Source organism: Aulonocara sp. 'chitande type north' Nkhata Bay, linkage group LG1 (assembly GCF_057382095.1).
Source record: "Aulonocara sp. 'chitande type north' Nkhata Bay isolate Kocher_YH1m ecotype deep benthic linkage group LG1, A_spYH_male_GT1.1, whole genome shotgun sequence".
NCBI lineage: Eukaryota > Metazoa > Chordata > Actinopteri > Cichliformes > Cichlidae > Aulonocara > Aulonocara sp. 'chitande type north' Nkhata Bay.
Window position 1 is genome coordinate 36,337,663 of NC_141344.1, and position 19,839 is coordinate 36,357,501.

The 19,839-nt window shown below is 40.1% G+C and overlaps 1 protein-coding gene across 1 annotated transcript; it reads right to left on the reverse strand.

The window, feature by feature from the left end:
- Positions 1-1,598: 1,598 nt before the first annotated feature.
- Positions 1,599-19,642, reverse strand: gch1 (GTP cyclohydrolase 1). The gene is made up of 6 exons (XM_086294463.1): positions 19,181-19,642; positions 13,620-13,729; positions 9,324-9,379; positions 7,056-7,087; positions 6,276-6,360; positions 1,599-5,329 (listed from the first exon to the last, which is right to left on the reverse strand). Exons 1-6 carry the CDS (start codon positions 19,539-19,541, stop codon positions 5,203-5,205), a joined length of 771 nt encoding a protein of 256 aa, XP_086150589.1. The 5' UTR covers positions 19,542-19,642; the 3' UTR covers positions 1,599-5,202.
- Positions 19,643-19,839: the final 197 nt, after the last annotated feature.

Below are 19,839 nucleotides of genomic sequence, written 5' to 3' on the forward strand. Positions count from 1 at the left end.
AATGCTGGGGCTGGCCTGGGAACACCTTGGTGTTGCCCCAGACAAGCTGGAGGAGTTGGCTGGGGAGAGGGAGGTCTGGGCTTCTCCGCTTAGGCTGCTGCTCCCGCAACCCGGTTCCGGATAAGCGGAAGATGATGGATGGATGGAAACAATATCAAACTTCCTCACACATGCCTACACTGTTTTAAGTGTTTTCTTGTAATTGTACATTTATTTACTCGTGTATTTTAACATTTTGTTACTAATCAAAATTCTAGGGAAGTCTGACAGATTTGTTTCACGTGCACTTAAAACAACATATCCATAGTCTGAGGTAATAACTGGATACACACCATGTTTCTGATGTTTTGATAATAATTACAGTGAAGGGCAGTTTTGTCTGAATTTCAGGGCAGAAAATTACAGTTCATCAAATAATTTATTATGTACATGCCTGTAGTTTGGCTATTTGATTTGTGCCATCTGGCGTCATAGATAAACATAAATGGGTATCATCTACAAAGTAATGAAAACGTATGCAGTGCTTTCTAACGATATTGGCGAAGTAAGCTCGTATAGAATAAGAAGGTCTTATGTCACCAGTACAGTCATGAAGCTCTGTCTGTGTCATAGCACAGAACTTTATGACTGACTTTTGAATCTATCAGATGGATACGATCTTTTTCTTGATTTACAATGACTTTTTAAACAATTCTTGAACTAAAGGTAAGATTGGTAATCAGTCTCTATTTAGCTGAGACAGCTGAATAGACTGAGGGCTTTTTAAGGACTGGTTTAATTACAGCAATCTTAAAAGCCTGTGATACATACCCTACTAATCCTACTAATACACAAAATCTCTATCTGCCCTCCTACACAAACAAGACAGGTGCAGCCAAACTTGGCACACAGGTACATGTTAAGCTTTTATTTAGATTACATATTATAGTGATTGGTGGTTACTAGCAACCACCTGCCAAAGGACGAAAAATCTATAGCATTTATGCCTCTGTAACTCCTTATAAAAGCACAGTATAAAAAACATCCATTTTATATCCACAGAACATCAATATTAAAATATACTTATATACCACCATTAAAATTACATTTTTACAGTATGCAAGCACTCAGGGAGACACACAGAAAGGGAGCTAATTAATATACGTAATCACAACACACCAAACAAAACTGTACTTAGGATAAATTGATTTTATTAGCTGCTTTAGTCCTTCGCCCTCTCCTCACCACCAATCAGTCACGGCAGATGGCTGCCCCTCCCTGAGCTTGTTTCTACTGGAGATTTCTTCCTGTTAAAATGAAGTTTTTCCTTCCCACTGTCACCAAGTACTCACTCATAGGGGGTTGGTTCCCTGTACTATTGTAGCGTCATGAAGCGAATGTTTTTGTGAAATTGAATATTAAACTTTTTGTAGCTTTTGTACTTTACATAGTAAAATATTGTTCATAGCTACTTAAAAAGCAAGTGGTGCATGAACACGAAACTTCCAAAGTCAAAAATTTTCCTTGTCTGCTAATGTTGCATGAATTTACGGAAAGCTTTAAAGGAAATAAACTTACATGTAAACTTATGTGTGTGCTGTGAATAAAGACATGGGCGCTGCTGTCACACAGAGGTTTATTTTCTTTGATTAAAAAGTCTTCAACGTGAACACAGTACATGATGCGACAATGATGTCGAAGGGGCCAATGAACAGGCTTTCCTTCTCGACAAGGCCAGAAAAACAACATCAGAGCTGTTTGTTAGCGCCCATCTTCACTCCAACACACACACACACACACACACACACATATCCAGTCATCATGTTGCACGTCACAAGTTAAAACCTCCCAAAATCTGTCTGGGGACAATTGTGATGCATTGAAATGTAAAAGCATGAACAGCATACACACCTGTCACCATACTGTTCATCTGCTGGCATGCAAACTGTATGCACAAACAAATGCACTAACTCACACACACACACACACTTCATTTGCCTCTCATGGAAATGACAAATTCCAGTTTGGTTGATAAAGATTGGTTTTGTTGTGAGAAGCGAGTTGGCACATGAAGGCAGGCCCTTGCAAAGGACCATAAAACTAATGACAACGAAAAAAATCAAATAAAACTCAGAACACTGGTGTAATGTAAAGATGCAGTCTGAATGTTTCCATTGATGATTCCACGCAATTTGATATTAAAATTATGTTAATACAACAACAACAATAATGTCAATAATAATAATAATACATACGTCATGGTAAAGACTCTAATTTAAATTTGAGTTGTAAATTAATTTAAAAAAAAAAACAGACTGAAGGGCTAAAAAGTTGTGACAGCAAATTTTAGAAATGAGGTTCTTAAAGAGTGACACAGTGTTAAAGTGACAAACAGCATGTTTAAAGCTCAAACGCATGAACCAATGACACAAAAAATCTTATCCAGGGCTATAGCTGTTTGTAATTACGTTTTCTATTTATACTTTTTTTGGGGGGGGTTCAAATAAATGTAGTTGGAAAGGCCCCAGAGTTCAGAGTGATACTGTTAAAATGGTTGGTCAGTCTAACACCTGGAGATACGTTAATATATGTAAAAACATTATATTAAAAAATTAGTCAGCAGGTTTGCTTTCAAGCAACTTAAAGAAGTCCAGATGCTTTTCTTTGCAAGCTCCTTTGACTACGATGACCTGGATGACTGAGAACCTTCACAGACGTCAGCAGGTTTAGTTTATAAAGACTTTATGAAGCCTGAAAAGAGAGCCCAGAGAAGGTTCAGACCACTTGAATTATAATATGCTGAGAGGTTGTTGGTTTTTTGGATGTTTTGACCAATGGCCTTCAAAGCTTTGCACTGAACCTGTTACACTTGGCCTTATTTTATGTCATATATATTGTTCGAATGGTGGACACTTACATTAAACACGGCCATTTTCACTGTATGTACAAGCTCAGGATATAGGCTGCTCTAAATGATTGGCTTCAGGCCCTTTTTTCTACCATTGACTCTGTATGATGTCACAAGGAGGGGAAATCCTAAATATGGTCGTCTCAGGCACACAGCTCTGAAACCCGTGTTGAACCATTACTGGATCAAACAAATGACGAGTTAATGAGATAATTCTACCTTTAGCACCAATCTGTTGAGAGGAATGGCCACAAAATCAGGTTTATCTACTTACTGAGGAAAAAGTAGACAGACAATAGCGAAAACTAGTATATTTGAGGTCACAACAGCAGTGAGAAGTAAAATGTCCAGACTACAGTGCTACAAGCAATGTTCCATCTAAGCTGCGCGCGTCTCTGCGCACAGAAAATCTGCATTGTGCACAAAAAAAAATCTAACCTGAATTGAAATTAAAATAAATACGTTAACAATTCTATTTTGCAGTATTAGTCAATAAGTGACTGGCAGCTCCCGTATAGGATTATAACGATGCCACCATATCCCATAGTCCAGCCAATAATGCGATTCACACTCGTATATACGCAGCTAATCAACGTCGTCGGCAGGCTATGACAGCGTCCTTATGTGCCGACACCGGTGTTTTAGCTAGCAAAGCGGCGTGGCTAACGTGGCTTCCCACCACATCAATGACAACGTGTACAACCATTGGAGATGTGAGCAGGACAGACAGCGGTGTTTTGAGATGTGAGAGATTTGCAACGTTTAGCGCAAATCTTGTGTACTTAGTGTGTAGTGTAGTCAATAGGTTGTGTGTGTCAGAACAATGAGGCGACTGCTGAATGTTACAGGTGTTACAGGAGTGATACATCTCCTGTTGTCAGGCCTGCAGGTATCAGGCTTGTGATGTTCTCCTTTATCTCATAGTGGACAGAAATTATTTTTTGGAGTGGCACACATAATTTGTGTGGCATCAAATTTGATGCAGAACAGCTGATTGTTCTGTAGAAAGTTTGAAATGTTTATTTAAAAAAACGCTTTGGCTGCATTTTTAGGTAAACAGCTGCAAAAAACTTTGTTTACAAAAGTTACTTTTTTGAAGAAGTAACTATATAATTAATTGCCCAACATTTGTCATTATATACTGCATTTTGCAGACAGAGAGTTACAGACTCTCTCCCAGACCACAGACTCATAATACAAGTCAGAAAACAAAAGAAAGTTGTGTTTTCAAAATTGGAGTTCAAGTTATTTTTACTTCCAATAGTGTTGACATACTACACAGGTCATGAACAAGATTTGAAATTTTCATTGTAAGTGGGCTAAAGCACTTAATTAAAAGTAGTCTAACATAAATGTAAATGCTGTAATTTGATTATTTTGGATGGATTCGATGCTGGCGTGACCACAGTGCACACGTCTAATGTTGCTCACAGTGGTTCAAGGGACTGCTCAGGGAGATTGTGTGTTCGCTCAGAGACATGAAAATTTAGAGGGAACATTGACTATAAGTATCTGAGTTTGCACGTTTGACCAAGTGCTACCACATTAATAGACAGATGAAGCCGTTAATTTAAAAAGGGCTTGTAGTGACACGGACTCCTCTGGGCTGTTAGACTGTAATGGAAATATTTGATGTTTTTCTAATGCACTTTGGTCAGGGTTAGCTGCCAAGTGTTGCTTGATGTTCTCTCTGAATCTACTGACTTAACATAGGCACCGCTTTTAGTGAGGACATTCTTTGGATTCTGATTCCTTAGTTTTTCAAACCTAAAAGTATTTTTGTTTTGTTTTTTATGGCTTTCAGTCAACAAAATCTGAACCGCTTAGTGTCAAAATTACAGATAATTAAGGAAATACTGGTGGAAATATTTATGCTGTTAGTTTGCTTTTGTCTTTGTGTTATTTACTTGTGTCAGTGAGTATCCGGAGGAGTTAAAAGGACCGGTTACTTTTACAGGGAGGGAATTCTCTCCATAAACTGTCCTTCCATTTTTCCTCGAGGCCTGTGACTGATATTTGAAAGACGAGCACACACACACAACACAAAAGAGCTCAAAGTCTGTCCCGTCGTCTAAAAGCAAACAACGTGTAAACCAGTGGCCTCGCACTAAAATCACAGAGGTAACAGTTCACTTTATCCGATGAGCACAATAACACAGAAAACACCCGCCTCTGCCTTTGATGAGATGGAAACAAACACACGCACACACTTGTACAAACACACTCACACACACACGCAGGTAGCACGGCAGCTGGTTCATGTAGGTTGGAGGTAACCCCAGGCAACAGGAGGAAGGCGAGAAGCTTCATCCCCCTCAACTTTTGATGAGCCTCAGAAACTCGTCGCGGGTTTTTGGATCCTCTCTAAAGTTCCCCAGCATGGTGCTGGTGACGGTTTTACTGTTCATCTTCTGAACGCCTCGCATCACCATACACATGTGACTGCAAGGAGGAAGACAGGAAAGATAAAAAGATTTGATCCAAAAGAAGAGACAAGTGCAAAGACCAAGTCATTTATTCGCTGAGCAACTGAAATGTTTTTAAACGGTTAGAACCTGGAAATTTGTCCAAGAATTTGCGACAATATCATTGAAGGTGAAGAATTTCACATTCAGCAAGCAATTTTTGATTTCTCAGGTCACCTGGTGGGAGGACACCGAAATAATCTCTAAACAGTTGTGGTCTGACTTGAGGTCCCTCTCAGACAGAATGAGAAAGTTTTGCAAATAATTTCCATCATGTTGGAATCAATCTGAGCCAGTCTGTACCGAAGAGTGCAACTCGTCTGCAACACATTTTGATTATCAGCCGGTCGTATTCTGGTTATCTCATATATAACTGTTAACTTTGCACTGTAGGGGGATCTTTGTGAGATTTGCCACATTGTAATAATCGTAGTGTGGAACTAGCTAACAACACTGACTCCTTAGTGGCTTTCAAAGTCTCTTGCACTGTTTTTCCTTGGCAGTGCTTGTCCTGTTGTTTGTTGAAGGTCATCCTGCTACACTGTAACAGACAGATGGTTCATGCAATTGCCACCCAAGTGTTTGTTTAAAGTTCCTGACCTTTTCCAACCCTAATTCTAACTTCCTGTCCATGTGACAATTCATAAAGGGTTTCAAAATACTTTAATGCCTATACCATGACAACATTATCATTTAAGAACTCTTAAGTGGTAATAAGCCATGTTTTAATACAGATCCTGGTTCCTTCTGGAAATGCAGATTTCTCACATTACATTTATTCCCCCTGAAAGTTCGTGCAGTGACAACAAACCTTTACAGTTGGGCAGAGAAAAGAAGACGAATGGAGAAAGCAAGGGAAAGGAACACAAGATAATACATTTTAAAAGTAAAAGGTCATTTCACTTGTTGGTTCATGTACGTACGTTGCCTCGATGACAACTCCGACCCCAGTGGGCTGCAGTGCCTCTGTAATAGCTACAGCGATTTGTTTGGTCAACCTCTCCTGAACTGTGGACAGAGAGTACAAACAGACGTACGGCCAGAGCAAACAGTCAGGGATCAAGGGCAGTGCTGGTAGAAGTATTCAGTCCTCACAGGACCTCTGCTAACAAATGATCATTTACTGTGTTCGTGAGCTTTAATGTGGCCACATCGTTGTGTAAACATCGCCACAGATGGAGCTAATAAAGCTTTAATTACATTACACACCGTCAGGTAGTTTTTTTTAATTTAATCAAAGTGTCAGGGCTCTCAAAAGGGACAACACATAAACTTGAGTATTTATGAGTTGGTCTTTGTTTTCATGCAAAATGTTTGATATTTTTACCATTTTGGGTCAAATCAATATCTCGCATAGCGGTGCTGAAGTGGTTACTCGAAGAAAAAAAAACAACTCAATTTTTGTTGTTTTTAATGGAAAATCATTCAAAAAACCCTCAAACTCAAACATTGAAGGCTCACCCAAAACCATAACCTGCTTTACTGTGCTTTCTGTACTTGACCCTGTAGGGCTTGACTTTATATTTGGGAAAAGATGGATGGTCACACACATTTTTACATCCAGCCCTTCCTGTCAGATCAAATGCAGTAAACCAACAGAATATTTCCCTGTGAGATGTAAAATAAAAGTGAAATAAAGCTAGTAAAAATCAAAGTACAAGCACACAAAAACTGCACGTTGACAGGAGGAGTTTATTTATTACCTTGTAGTCGACGGCTGTAGATCTCAACAATCCTGAGGAGGAGAGGGAAAGCATTAACACAGCCTCAGGGGAAATATGAGAGCAGTGAGTTTTAGCAGCAAAGATTAAAACGGTAAAAATAAATAAACATTTAGGGCTGACTCATGAATATAGGAAGGAAGACACAAAAAATGTGTTTTTTATGAAAATCTAAGTGAAAGAAGGACTCTGTTTTGGTTACTTTTCACTCAGAATAACTTCACTGAATAGACAAGCTAGAAAGGAATCGCCACATCCTGGCAACCGAGCATTTTTTCAACTAATGTGTTGTCTACAGTATTAAAAAATCCTCAATAATACTATTATTTAAAGCATGTAATCCTTGGTCCTTTTAATAAACTAGTGCCAACTACTATCTACAATGAGCGTATAATAACATACATTTGTATTTTTTTAAACCTGAACTGACTGGGGCTAGAAAAATGATCAGTTATCAAGACTTTTTAATCTTAGTATACGCCCCCTCCTGTCATTTGAATGGACATACACAATAAACCAGCTCCATTCAGTAATTTTAGAAGCAGACGCAGCTCTTGTAGATGTGCAGAATCCACCCGGTCTTCCCCTTCAACCTGTTGCTCTTCTCGGTGAGCAAAACCACTTTGGACAAACTCGACCCAAATCACCTTCAGGGAAATGTCACAAGAACAAACAGGCAGGCAGCATGCAGGAGATAACCCACTTTTTTTTAAGGGAGATGATGGTGTAGCTAAAATCTTATTGGAGGCTTCAATGCAACTGGAAATTTTAAGCAAACAGCCTGCTTACATTCAGTGATGCAGATAAGACTTTGATGGTTGACAGCACCAAGAGATCATTATTTTATTCCTTAAATGATGTGAACTTTTTTGGTGGTTGTTGTAGGTCCAGGAGTCATTTAGAAAGTGCAAGCGTCATGGCTTTCTTATCCTGACATCAAATGTGATGCGAACAAGTCTTCCCGAGTGTTCTCGAGGCTTTAGCTGGTTTGGGCTCACTATCCACTGAGAGAACGATTGCCTGGCTGTTTTTCTTTTCCCCTAAAGATAATGTGATAATGGACACAATGTGCTTTGTTTTAAAGGTGCAAAAGGGTCTGTATCTGTATAAATACACTTTATAATCATTTTTAATCATTTGATCATGACTGTGAAGCAAATTTGATGACTCTCTGACATGTGTAATAAAGCAGCGGTCCCCAACCTTTTTTGCGCCACGGACCGGTTTATGCCCGACAATATTTTCATGGACCGGCCTTTAAGGTGTCGCGGATAAATACAACAAAATAAAACTAGTACCGGTACCGAAAAAAAGAAAATTTATTCATAACACACGTGAAAAGACCCAGGAAAACCGAGTAAACGATAAAAACGATAACAAAATAACGCTGAAAACCAATAAAACCCCTGAAAACTATACATTTCACACCTGAGCCTCAACTCTCGCGGCCCGGTACCAAACGACTCACGGACCGGTACCGGTCCGAGGCCCGGGGCTTGGGGACCGCTGTAATAAAGGAATAACAAAATTATAATAAAATAACATTGGATGGAACAAAGCGCAAGGCAGTATTTTAAAGGTTATTCTTTGCAGGTCTAAATGTTTGTTAACCAAATTTGAACTATATCAGCAGGCTGATAATATATTAGCCATTTGCTGATATACTGGTATTGGCATTTGTAAAAGTAGATAAATGAAAATTTAAAAAGTACAGAGGAGACAGCAGAAACAGAAAAAACAAGTCATAATTACTAAATATCGGTACTGGCATCTGTCTTAAAAACTCGTGTATAATGATGTGAAGCTTCACTGGCGATCTGCCTGAAAACAAAGCCAACCTTTATAAAGAAACCTTATGACCGCAATCATGAATATCAAGAGCTGTCACTCTTATGTCAGTATATTTTTTATTATTTTAATTATTTTGTTAGGAAAAAAAACAACATTGTGATGTTCTCCATAACAGAAAAATAACTATATTCTCTTGAGATAATCTTAAAACTTAATCTGAAAGTGTAGTTTACTGATTCCACTTGTAGGGATTTCACTTAGAGATGCTCTAAGTGAACGGTGTAGCTGCTGCCGTCGCAGTGACTCTCCAGTACTGCGTTAGTAAGGGGTGTTAGCCTGTAAGCCTGAGGGTATTGGGGTCAGTGGGTAGTACACACACAAGTTTTAATAATCAGCTTAAACACACACACACACGCACAGATAATGTGACAGTTATGACAATAGAGTAAATGTACTTACCTGGCTAGCTTGCTGAGGCCCAGAACTCTCTTGTTTGGGAGGTATCCAATGTGAACCTGCAGAAAGTGACAAGCTCAAGGTTAACCCTGCTCTCATTCTGGCTTATGATACAACTCACTAATGGTATAATTATGAACTGAGGTGTTACTGATCCCAGCTCAGCTCAACGCTGCACGGCGGGACAGCTGTTGCTGAACGTGTCAGCCAGTATAGCTAAAGCTCTCGACCTCATTAGCCTCAGTTCTGATCGTTTCACATACTAATTTGACTACGTTCAAATCTAATCTTCAGCTTCTCGTAACATAATCAGAGTTTCTCGAAACTCATCACCAAGTAGCTGCTGGGCTCACAGCAGATGTCTGCCCCTCCCTGGTTTCTTCCTGTTAAAAGGGAGTTTTTCCTCCCCGCTGTTGCCAAATGCTTGCTCATACAAAGTTGTGTGCTTGTTGGAGTTTTTTCTGTATAACTGTAGTGACCTTACAATATAAAACATCTTGAGGTGACTATTGTTGTGATTTGATGTTGAATAAGTAAAATTGAACTGACTGTACAGGATACTGACCCTCCCCGTTTTCTTATTAGCCGTGCTTTCATGACACAATTCTTTCTGATACTCCAATAAATAAAGATTCAGTTGCACAACTAAAACAAGTGTGGCCACGTTATTCTTAGCAGAAACCTTTATCTTGACCCGGATGGGCCTCACAGGCCGCTGGTTGCCCCGATCATGTAATAAAGCTGTTCTTTTTGCTACAAGTGTTCCTGAAGCGTCAACCTTTCTCAGATTCATCTTCTTCTCCATGCAGCTTGGAAGTAGGTGAAGTTGTATTTTAATTTGTTCTTAGCCTCAACCTCAACACGGGCTTCTCTTTTTCATCTTTCTTTGTTTTCTCATCACACTGGAGTTTGAAGCTCCAACTCTGATCGATGGATAAGCACATCTTTGGCACAAACCAGTGTTTTAATCCAAGGACATGGCCCTGCTGTACACACTCCTTCCAACCCTACTGGATCTCTGGTCAGACATATTACATCTTTCTTCACTGACAGCTCAAGAAATGCATCCACCCCGCCCAGCAAACTGGAGTTAGTTAAAAGCTTTGCCATCAGGAGTAACAGTTTAAAGAGAAAACAGAATAAAGCCACAGGTGTACACTAATTGCCAATGCCAAGTTTCGCACATTAGGTACGAAGTGAACGTCAGGTTGATACGAACAACAGGAAGGAAAAGGAAGGCAATGAAAACCGAAGAGGCAGGCGGACAAGACGAGAGAAGCGAGAGACAGAGTCATCAGCTGGAAAATCACTGCTCGATGGCTGCAGGCTCCAATTCTCATACACACACATATACACACCAACACACACACTGGTACGCTCCACTCAAATGTCAGACGCAATTTTTTGACAAGACGAGAGAAAGGGCAGTGGCAACATGCGTGTGGAGATCTCTTTTCCCTTCAGATGTTACTTTTTTTAGTTCTCTGCTGCAGCGGCCTGATAGACCGACATCAAACGGGCCGAGCATGGCGGCTGCTTTTTTCACTTATCTGTCCCCGTTAGTCAGATTTACTGCCTCACGCTGTGAGTGAGGAGGGGGCAAGGCAAACAAAAAAAACCTCCTGAGGTTTACAACAGCTTAAGTGTAACACAATAACACTCCAACTCTTTTTCTTTTAATAGCCATATTTTGTTCATAGTTCTAAATATTTTGGCATATTTACTATTTGGAGGTTTCTCACTTAACCTGCTGGCAGCTGTTCTCAGCATCAGGCTCCGATTAAATCATTTTATGATACGAGGAAAATTTAGCGGGTAGGTGTTGAAGTGATTTCTTATTTTGTCCATCTTATTTATAGCACTGAGGTAACGCTAAATCACCTGAATGCACAGGTGTAAAACAAAAAGAAAGTGGTAAACTGGGCGCATGCGTCTGTCTGTGTACAATTTCATTCACTCTCACGATGAATGATTTTTCTCTAAAGATACGTGAATTTAAATGTTGGTGACATTTTGCTCTGTTCCCAGTCAGGATGATCCCACACTGGTTAAATAATGTTGAGGTCCAAACTCTGCAGAGCCAGATATTGTTCCATTGTGTATTTTTCCATCCAGGTGTGCTTTTACTGCATCGGCAGTGTGTTTAGGATTATTGACGATGATAAGCTGTTGCTTAAAAATGAAACTGTTGCAATAAGATCCTTTCGAGTACTGAAAAGATGGCTGTAGATGCAGGTTGTGCTGCTGCACAACCTGCAATGATTTGAAATTCAATTTTCAAATGTGGATTCATCACATTATCGGCCCACTAACTGTATGATATGGAATACATCAGCCTTTTCTCCCTCTTTCCCTCCCTCGAGAGTGGCTACTTGACACATGCCCTTTTAATAAGACCTTTTTTGATAAGGCTTAAGTAAACAATAGATGGATGAACTGAAGGGTCAGGTCACTGCAGGGTTTGTTCCTGTTTCTTAAGGCATGACTTTTAAATACTGTTCACCTGCTGCAGCTAGACTAGCAGCACTTTGAGAATCCCTTTGTTAGTGCAAAAACAGGCTTGTTATTTTTGGCGTTTTTTTTTAGATTTAAACAAAAAAATCAAAGAAATTCTGGGTGGCTCAAGCGTTTTGCACAGTACTGTATGCTGATGGCATTTTAATATAGAAGTATCAAAATAAAATCAGGTATTTAGTCCTTGAATTGACTGATAAAAGTAATTTTTGTAATCATTCATATTTTTAGGACACTACTGAATACGTTACCTTTGTAAAAGAAGGCTGCAGATCATAACGCAAGTTATTAAATACAATATTTGGAGTGCCAAATGTCCTGATCAAACCAAACTGCTTTGTTTGTCCACAATTCATAGTTCTTTGGTTTTCCCAAAGCTCAGTACCCGATTGCTTGTTTTCCACAGGAAACACATCGCAGGGAAGAAGCAATTATGCCTGAATACAAGAACAAAGGACACATGTTTGTTCCAGTGTGTTTTCTCTTCAAACGTTTTCTGAAGAGTTGACATGATAGCATCTCTGCTGACTGCAAATCAGTCAAATGTTTTTAAACAGCTTATTCACTGAACAGCTGGCGACTACCTGCCCAGCAGAAGAGGAGGACCGAGACACCGCAAACAGACAGCCGGAGAGAGGGGCTGGATAAGAGGAAGTGCTGCTGATGATGACAAGAGGGGTGGGGGGGATTGATGCACATGAGTGGACACACTGCGAGAGGAGGCGTTTGTGTGATTCACTGCTGTCATCAGAACCCATTTACACCCGGTGGAAAAAGATCAGCTGCCAGCCTCCATTGTTTTAAATGACATGCACCTGCAGGTGAAGACGGAGGGAGAAGGGAAGCAGAGGAAGAAAAGCAGAAAGAGGGACGAGGCCAGTCTGCCGGTTGGTGGAGAGTAATGATATCAAAGGGGCAGAGAGGAGGCTGAAAACAGATCTCAGCTAATCTGATTGCTTCTAGTGTTCTCTGATGTCCAGACAAACGTCAGAGAGAAATGGTTTTTGAAGATACACATCTGGTTGCACGGCTTGATGTTTGTGGCAATTTTTTGTGCACTAAATTATGGGAAAATATATATATAGCGAAGTGCCTTGTGAGTAAAGCAGAGTGTTTGTTTATGCGTCTCTTTTTGCAGTCCAAAGATGCAATGAGATGTCAGCCACATCACATGGACTGCAGCTCCCTTTCTGCCCCAGCGGTCACCTGCATCTTTAGTCATTGTCCTGTTCCCATGGATGTAATTACATTTGTATCTAGTTGGAGGAGCGTGTCATTCTGTTTAGAGAAAATACGTTTTTATGTTGAATTTCATAATTTAAAATCAGGTCATTAAACAAATTATGACATTTAATGATGTCATTTTTAAAGAAAAGGTGCTAATGCTAATGCTAATTCCTCCCGCCCTTAGAAAATGAAGAGGTCACTGAACCGTTTGATGGGTATAAAAATGATGATTCCAGTAATGAAGCTTATAATGAACAGCAGCGATAAACAGAAATGTAGCATATTCTGCTATAGGAAAGTTACCAGGTTAAGCATTCAGCTAAGGAGGCCCACAGCAACCCTGCCGTGTCTCGTGGCCTGTTTATGTAATCATTCACTCAGGGAGCATGAAGTCACGTGCTTTACTAATACGAGATGGTGCGCACTGGTAACAGGTTCATTAGAAGGACTACTGAGCTTGTTCTGCGGGCCCCAAATTCCTGAAATGCATGGAATATCCTCATACACCATCAAGTTTGTGCTTTCAGAATCGCTCTGTGTGTGTGTGGTTTCTTTTACCCTGCCAAAGATGGGCACCAGGTGATGTTCACACATGGAGAACATGTCGATGTCTTTCACTATCACCATCTCATCGTGGTCTTCATCGAAGATGGCGTCATTCAGTACGTCTGAGGAAAAAAATGGGAGAGATTAAACATAAAGGAAAAGTCTAAATAAGGAACGGCAGAATAGATCAGCATGATCGCAAAAAGTAAATAATCAATCAACCAAACAAGAAATGCTGCAAAAAATTCAGGTAACAGTCAAATTCAGGCAAAAAGAGGTTTTTTGTTGTTGTTTGGCTTAAATTTTAAAAAACTAAAATAAAAAAAACAAAAACAATGCAGGATTTTTTCTTCTTGAGGGCAGACAGACTGAAGTGAACCAGCCATGCTGGAGGATGCCGGGTTCGCCTTGACCATTCAGCTGCCACGCCCTTTACGATGGACTTCAGTGTTTCTCTCTGGCAAACACCACTGTCTAATTATAGCTCTGCATCCTCCTTCGTGTGGTTGCCTTATTGCATTTTTTGGTTGCCGGGGTTCAATAAACTGTTTTATCTTTTGAACGTGACGGCGCAGACGCTTCTCGCTCTCATCGCAGCAGTTTTTAATTTCCTGACTTGCTATCTGCAAGAGGGAGAGGACGGAACACGGAGGGGTGAGGTCACCAAAACAACAGAACACACTGACTTGTTGCTTCGGCTTCTGCTGCTTATTTTATCACTGTGCACATAAAGGGAGAGGCCTGTGGGGTTGACAAGACCGATACATATTTTTCCTGTCACCACCTTTTTTTGTATTTTAGCAAGCTAACAACAAATTAGAGCAAACCACAGTGTTCAAATGTTGACCTGATCACCAACATTATTATAGCTCACACTTTAATGTCTGAACCATTCATTCTTGTAATCATTTTTCCAATAGACTAGAGTTGCAATGGTTAGTTCAATAACTGCCAGTATTTTTGTTGTTATTTTTCCAGTTCAGGGTTGAAGGGCCTTTCTCAACTGCCAATGAGCGAATGGCAGGATACGGCCTGTACAGGCTGCTGTTCCATGAAACTGCCAATATTTTTAAAAAATCACTGAAATCCTTCTTCAAGTAAAAATAAAAACAGACATTTTTAGCCTCTTATATACGAAGAGTCTCTGTTTTGCTCTGTTTTATTTATTTTATTCTGTTTTATAACACAAAACTCAGGAGTGGAGCTTTGGACTGTTGCTCATACAAAACAAGACTTTTAGAAACATCATCTGGGGGGATAGGAAACCTAAGAAGTGTATTTTGGTCTTAAACAATTTTCAAACCTCAGGCAAATTTCGGTGCACATCATATTTCATTACAGGGTGATGATGAAGCCATCTACATCCACATGCCCCCCAATTTATAGTGACCATCTGGAACTATATGATTCTAGCTTTAGAACAGACAGAAGACATCCACAGGAGCAGGGCTTTCAAAGCTTTGCAGTCTTTTAAACACTGGTTTTTGGTTTAATCTGGGGATGAGCAGTACTGCTGGCTTTTTAGGTACTTCTACTGGGATCAGCAAAGCTGGATATATATTTTAACCCTGTGGATGGAGGCTTTAAGAATTCCATCTATCTAAAGTCTATGTGGTGTCTCTAAGGCAAGACGTATTGACCTACAAACGAGATCCTGAATGAGTGCTGCCTTCAGGTTGACACGGTAACAAAGCGGTAATCGTGTTTGAAAGTTTTGCAATCAAGAGCAAAGTTAAAATAGTGTGGGAACACAGCAAAGTCAATAAAGTGCTACACGAAGCAACCAACAGTTTATTCAACCTTTTATTACCGTCAGACAAAAAGTGCACTTTTGAATAAATTTAATATGGAAAATACTAATTTTTCCCTAAATTTGGCACCATTCAAAGTATTCAGAGTTGCTGTTTTCAGAGACCCTGTCAGATCATGCATGACTAGATTATTGTAAGATCCAAGAAAACTTAAAACTGCGACTATTTCCAGGAAATTTCTACAAGCTAAAGTCAGTCATTTTTAAGGTTTACTGGATCTACAAATACCAAGACTGTGTGAATGAATTAGGACTGTAAGAAAAAGTGTGAATGCTACACAGTGCTAAGGGGTTAAAACCTGCCTGATCCAGTTTGTTGCAGCAATGTCCTCAGATCGAGCTGTTGTAGTGAAGCACAGTCATCCTTTAAGGTCATTTCAGTCATTACAGCTTCTGAACCTCTAGTTCAAAGGAAAGTTTCATTTCTTTCAGACATAATCAAGTGTGCACCCTGAAGGAAAATAATGATAATCAACATTAACTAAGCAAAGCCAACAAAGGTTGGCTTGGACACCCTGTGGCTGCCAGAGAGAGACCAGGCATTTATCAGGTAATGACAGTGTTACTCATCATCTGTGCTTACAATAGGGCTGCCTCCTGTGTGTGAATGAATACCACAAAGACGCACGCAGAATGAAGAGGCCACATGTTATCACGTTTTGAGCGAAGCAGGAAATGGTGCCGTGAATGACAAAAGACATAAGCAAATAATGGGGACACAAACTCACTGCTCCAGGTTATAGATAAATAGGAGTTTGTGCTGAACAGTCAGAAGGTTTAGATGATGACTCAGATTCTCAGTCACCATGCAGCACATGCAGGAAGCTTTCTGATTATTCCTAAATTTTTTTAAGCTTGCTAAGTGGCCCTATCATACAGCCTGGCTCATACGTAACTGTCTTCAGTGACGAGAAGAACAAGGAGTTTTACACAAGATGTTGTGGCCCACAGCTTGATGTCACATTAAGTGGTCATTCTAATATTGGCTGTAGGTTTGGATACAAGGTAGATAAAGGACATCCACCCAGCATTCCAATAGGATGATGCTGCCACCACCATGCCTCACTGTAAGGATGGTAATAGCAGGTGATCGGCAGTGTCATTCATTCATAACAATTCATTATTCACATTAATTAATATTTTCTCATCCAGGGAGGATTGTCCTGTCTCAAGATAAAATGATAAAATTAAGATGGTTTAAACACAGATACATAAATTCAGATTGGAGCAGAAACAATTTGTACATTAACTGTTTAATAAATTGCCAAATAAAAAAAACTGTTGTTTTCTTTCTTTATTAATCAGCTGGGTGTTCTTCTGAGTTATGATCTTGTAAACCACTCTACAGATGGAGGCATAACCAAGATTAAAGGGAATTACTCAAACTTTGTTTGACTGATTTGCAGTGACCCTTTTCTTTTCTTTTTTTTTTTTTGTTACAATGAGTCCAATCCATGTCATCAAAAAGCACCTTCAACACAACAGAGCTGCCAGACTCAGTCACTGTGTGGTTTAAGCCCACATCCTTCTATCACTGCATGCCTGAAAATGTGGTGGAAGATGTAACAGACCGGCGATGACAATGCTTAAAGTTAAGGTTTAGATTTTAAAAGGCCTCCTTTCACTTGTTCATGTTTTGTAAGACATTTTTCATGAAGAACATGCAACCATTTGGTGAGTCTAACTTATTTCTCTGACAATAAATTAAAAAACAAACAAAAAACAAAACAAAAAAGAAAATATGCTTTGGTTTTTTGTTTTTGTTTTAACAATTCTGTAGAAACCAATTTGAGCGTTAATAGGCTGATGGTTAATGAAAACATTAGGTGCAAACTCCATCTACTTATGAATTAAAAGCATGACATTTGCACTAAACAGAAAAACATCTTCCTTTAAATAACAGCCAGGGAAACATTACAGATCAGAAGTCCTGTTTAATCCCTGCATAACTTTTCTTTACTAAGGTTGTGTTCGTCATGTGCTCGACAGCAAGAGGATTTTAGGCTCAGGTTGTGATGAAAGCTGAACCCATGACCCGCACACACAAACACATAAACGCACTGAGCAAACAGTGCGATACTTCTCTCAAAATGCTATAACTCTCCACAAACATCCAGCTGCGACCTCCAATACATGTGTTTTTTGTCTTCTCTGATTTTCAGTAAGTCAACGGGGAGGCTCCTGCAACAACCAATCAGCAGGCAGATGGTGCAACGCCACCGCCTAAACAACAACGCATGCAAAGCCATCATTGTCCATACCATCAACTGAGAAGAGCTGAGAAGAGCTTCAGGTAGATGTAACCATGCTATGAGTTCAGTCAGGTTAACATTAAATTAAAAAACAAACAAAAAACAAACATGAATTAACTGTCTCAACTGGTGCCCACACATGTTTCTCCATTGCATTCCTTCTTTTTAAAGCTTCATAACACACACACACACACACACACACACACACACACACACACAACCCCAACACCCAAACTACCTCCAGATGCAGTTCTGGAGGGGGCAGATCCCCAAATCTAGCCACTCCAACATGCTGAAGGATGGAGAAAAAAGCCCATGTGGAACTGACACTGCACAGCCCTTCTCCAACGTGCTGCAGTAAACCTCCTCACAGCAGCAGGCCAGCCAGCCGGCTCAGCTGGACCAAACATGACATAAATCTAGCAAAGCCTCGGAGAGTGGGTCTTTTCCACGACGACTTTCACCTAAAAAGTTTTAAAAAGAACTGTCTCATCACATTACCTGATATAAAGGGCTGCAAGTGATGATTATTTACTTTTAGGGATGTATCTAGAAATTAATCTGGCAATTTAGTAGTCATTGGTATTAAACCTAAAGTTTGACGAGAGTCCTTGCACACTAATGGATAAATCCTCAGGAAGCAGGATATGGTGCTTTTATCAAATGTTTTATTAGCTTCAAACAAGCAGAAACAGCACAGGTGAAGTAATGAAAACATTATAAGATTCTTATATTTGTATTTTAGACATAATTATTGTTTTGTTTTTTTCATTTGGCAGGAAACACAAAATTAAATCCATCTTTCCACTGAATTTGTGTTTCAGTTGTGTGTGTGTGTGTGTGGGGGGGGGGGGGGGGGGCTTTTATTTATTTTTATTGCTTTTTTGTTTTTTGTTTTTTGAGGGGGGAGGTGGTCTCCCAGCGTTAATCAGTTAAACATTACATGGCTGTGAGCCAGCTTCTATTATATAATCAGCTTGTGAGGTAGATGCATTGTGCTTATGTGCTTTATTTTATGCTTAAATTACTTGAATATATTTTACCACACTTCTATCTGAAAAGCAATAAACGATGATTTGCTGTGTAAAGCTTAAAACTAAAACATAAAAGATCAAATGCTGCTTTCGCATGAATGATAATTCATGATAACACTGTTATCTGCCTTTCAAACTTAAATCTGCTTTTCCTTTAAAAAAAATCACGTATCCTGTCCCACTACTACTGTCCAAAGCTTTACATTATTAGCGTTATGCATTCACAAAAATATGACGAAAACCGGCTGAGAGGGGAAACTCTTGAATTTTATAAAAGCCGTTTATAAATGATGGTAATTACTTAATTATGTATTTGTCAGAGGTCTCGTCTCATTTTTAAATTCCCCCCACTCAGATTGGCACCTGTTAAAATACTTTATAAAGAAGCCGATGACCTCGATCACCTGACTTTTTTTTTTTTTTCAAAACTGAGCGGCTTTGTGGATTTAAAAAACAAAAAACAAAAACACAACTCACCGATAATTTTCTCCTGGTAGCCTTTAGTGAAGAACTGCATGGCCGTGGCAGCCCTCCAGGGGGTTTTGAGGAGTCCCTGCCGCTGCGGGTTCTCCCCGAGACCCCGCAGGATGGTGGTGTAGGCAGCGGCCAGGGACGGCAAGCTCATCTCGTTGTCCTCCAGGCTCCTGGTGCGCTCCTCCTTCCAGCTCTCCATCACAGCGGAGGTCGACCGGTGCGGAGCGGATTCTGCTGCCGGTGCCTGAGGACCGCCGGCTGCCCGCTTCACCATCCCGTCAAAGTGGCCGTTGAGGACGGAACCGCCGTCCCCGTTGTCCTTCTTCTCGTTTGAGCTGTACTTGTTCTGCTTGGAGCGGTCCATCGCTGCGGTTCTCGTCTTCTTAGTTGAGCACTTGTTGCATCAGTTTCTGACGGGTACTTTAGTTTGAGTTCAAGTGGGCGACACGGTTGCAGCCTCAGCATCCTTTATAACAGCAGGATAATCCAGAGCGAGCTCCTATTGGCTAGCCAGATCTGAAGGGGCGGGGCCAGACCCCCCTTTGACCGCTATCTGCTTTGACTGTGACCTGCTGCTTGGAATCATTCTGCAGTTTGTGGAAGGTAACAAAGTGCATTCAGTGTGTTTATTACTATGGCCAGATTACATAACAGCGACCACT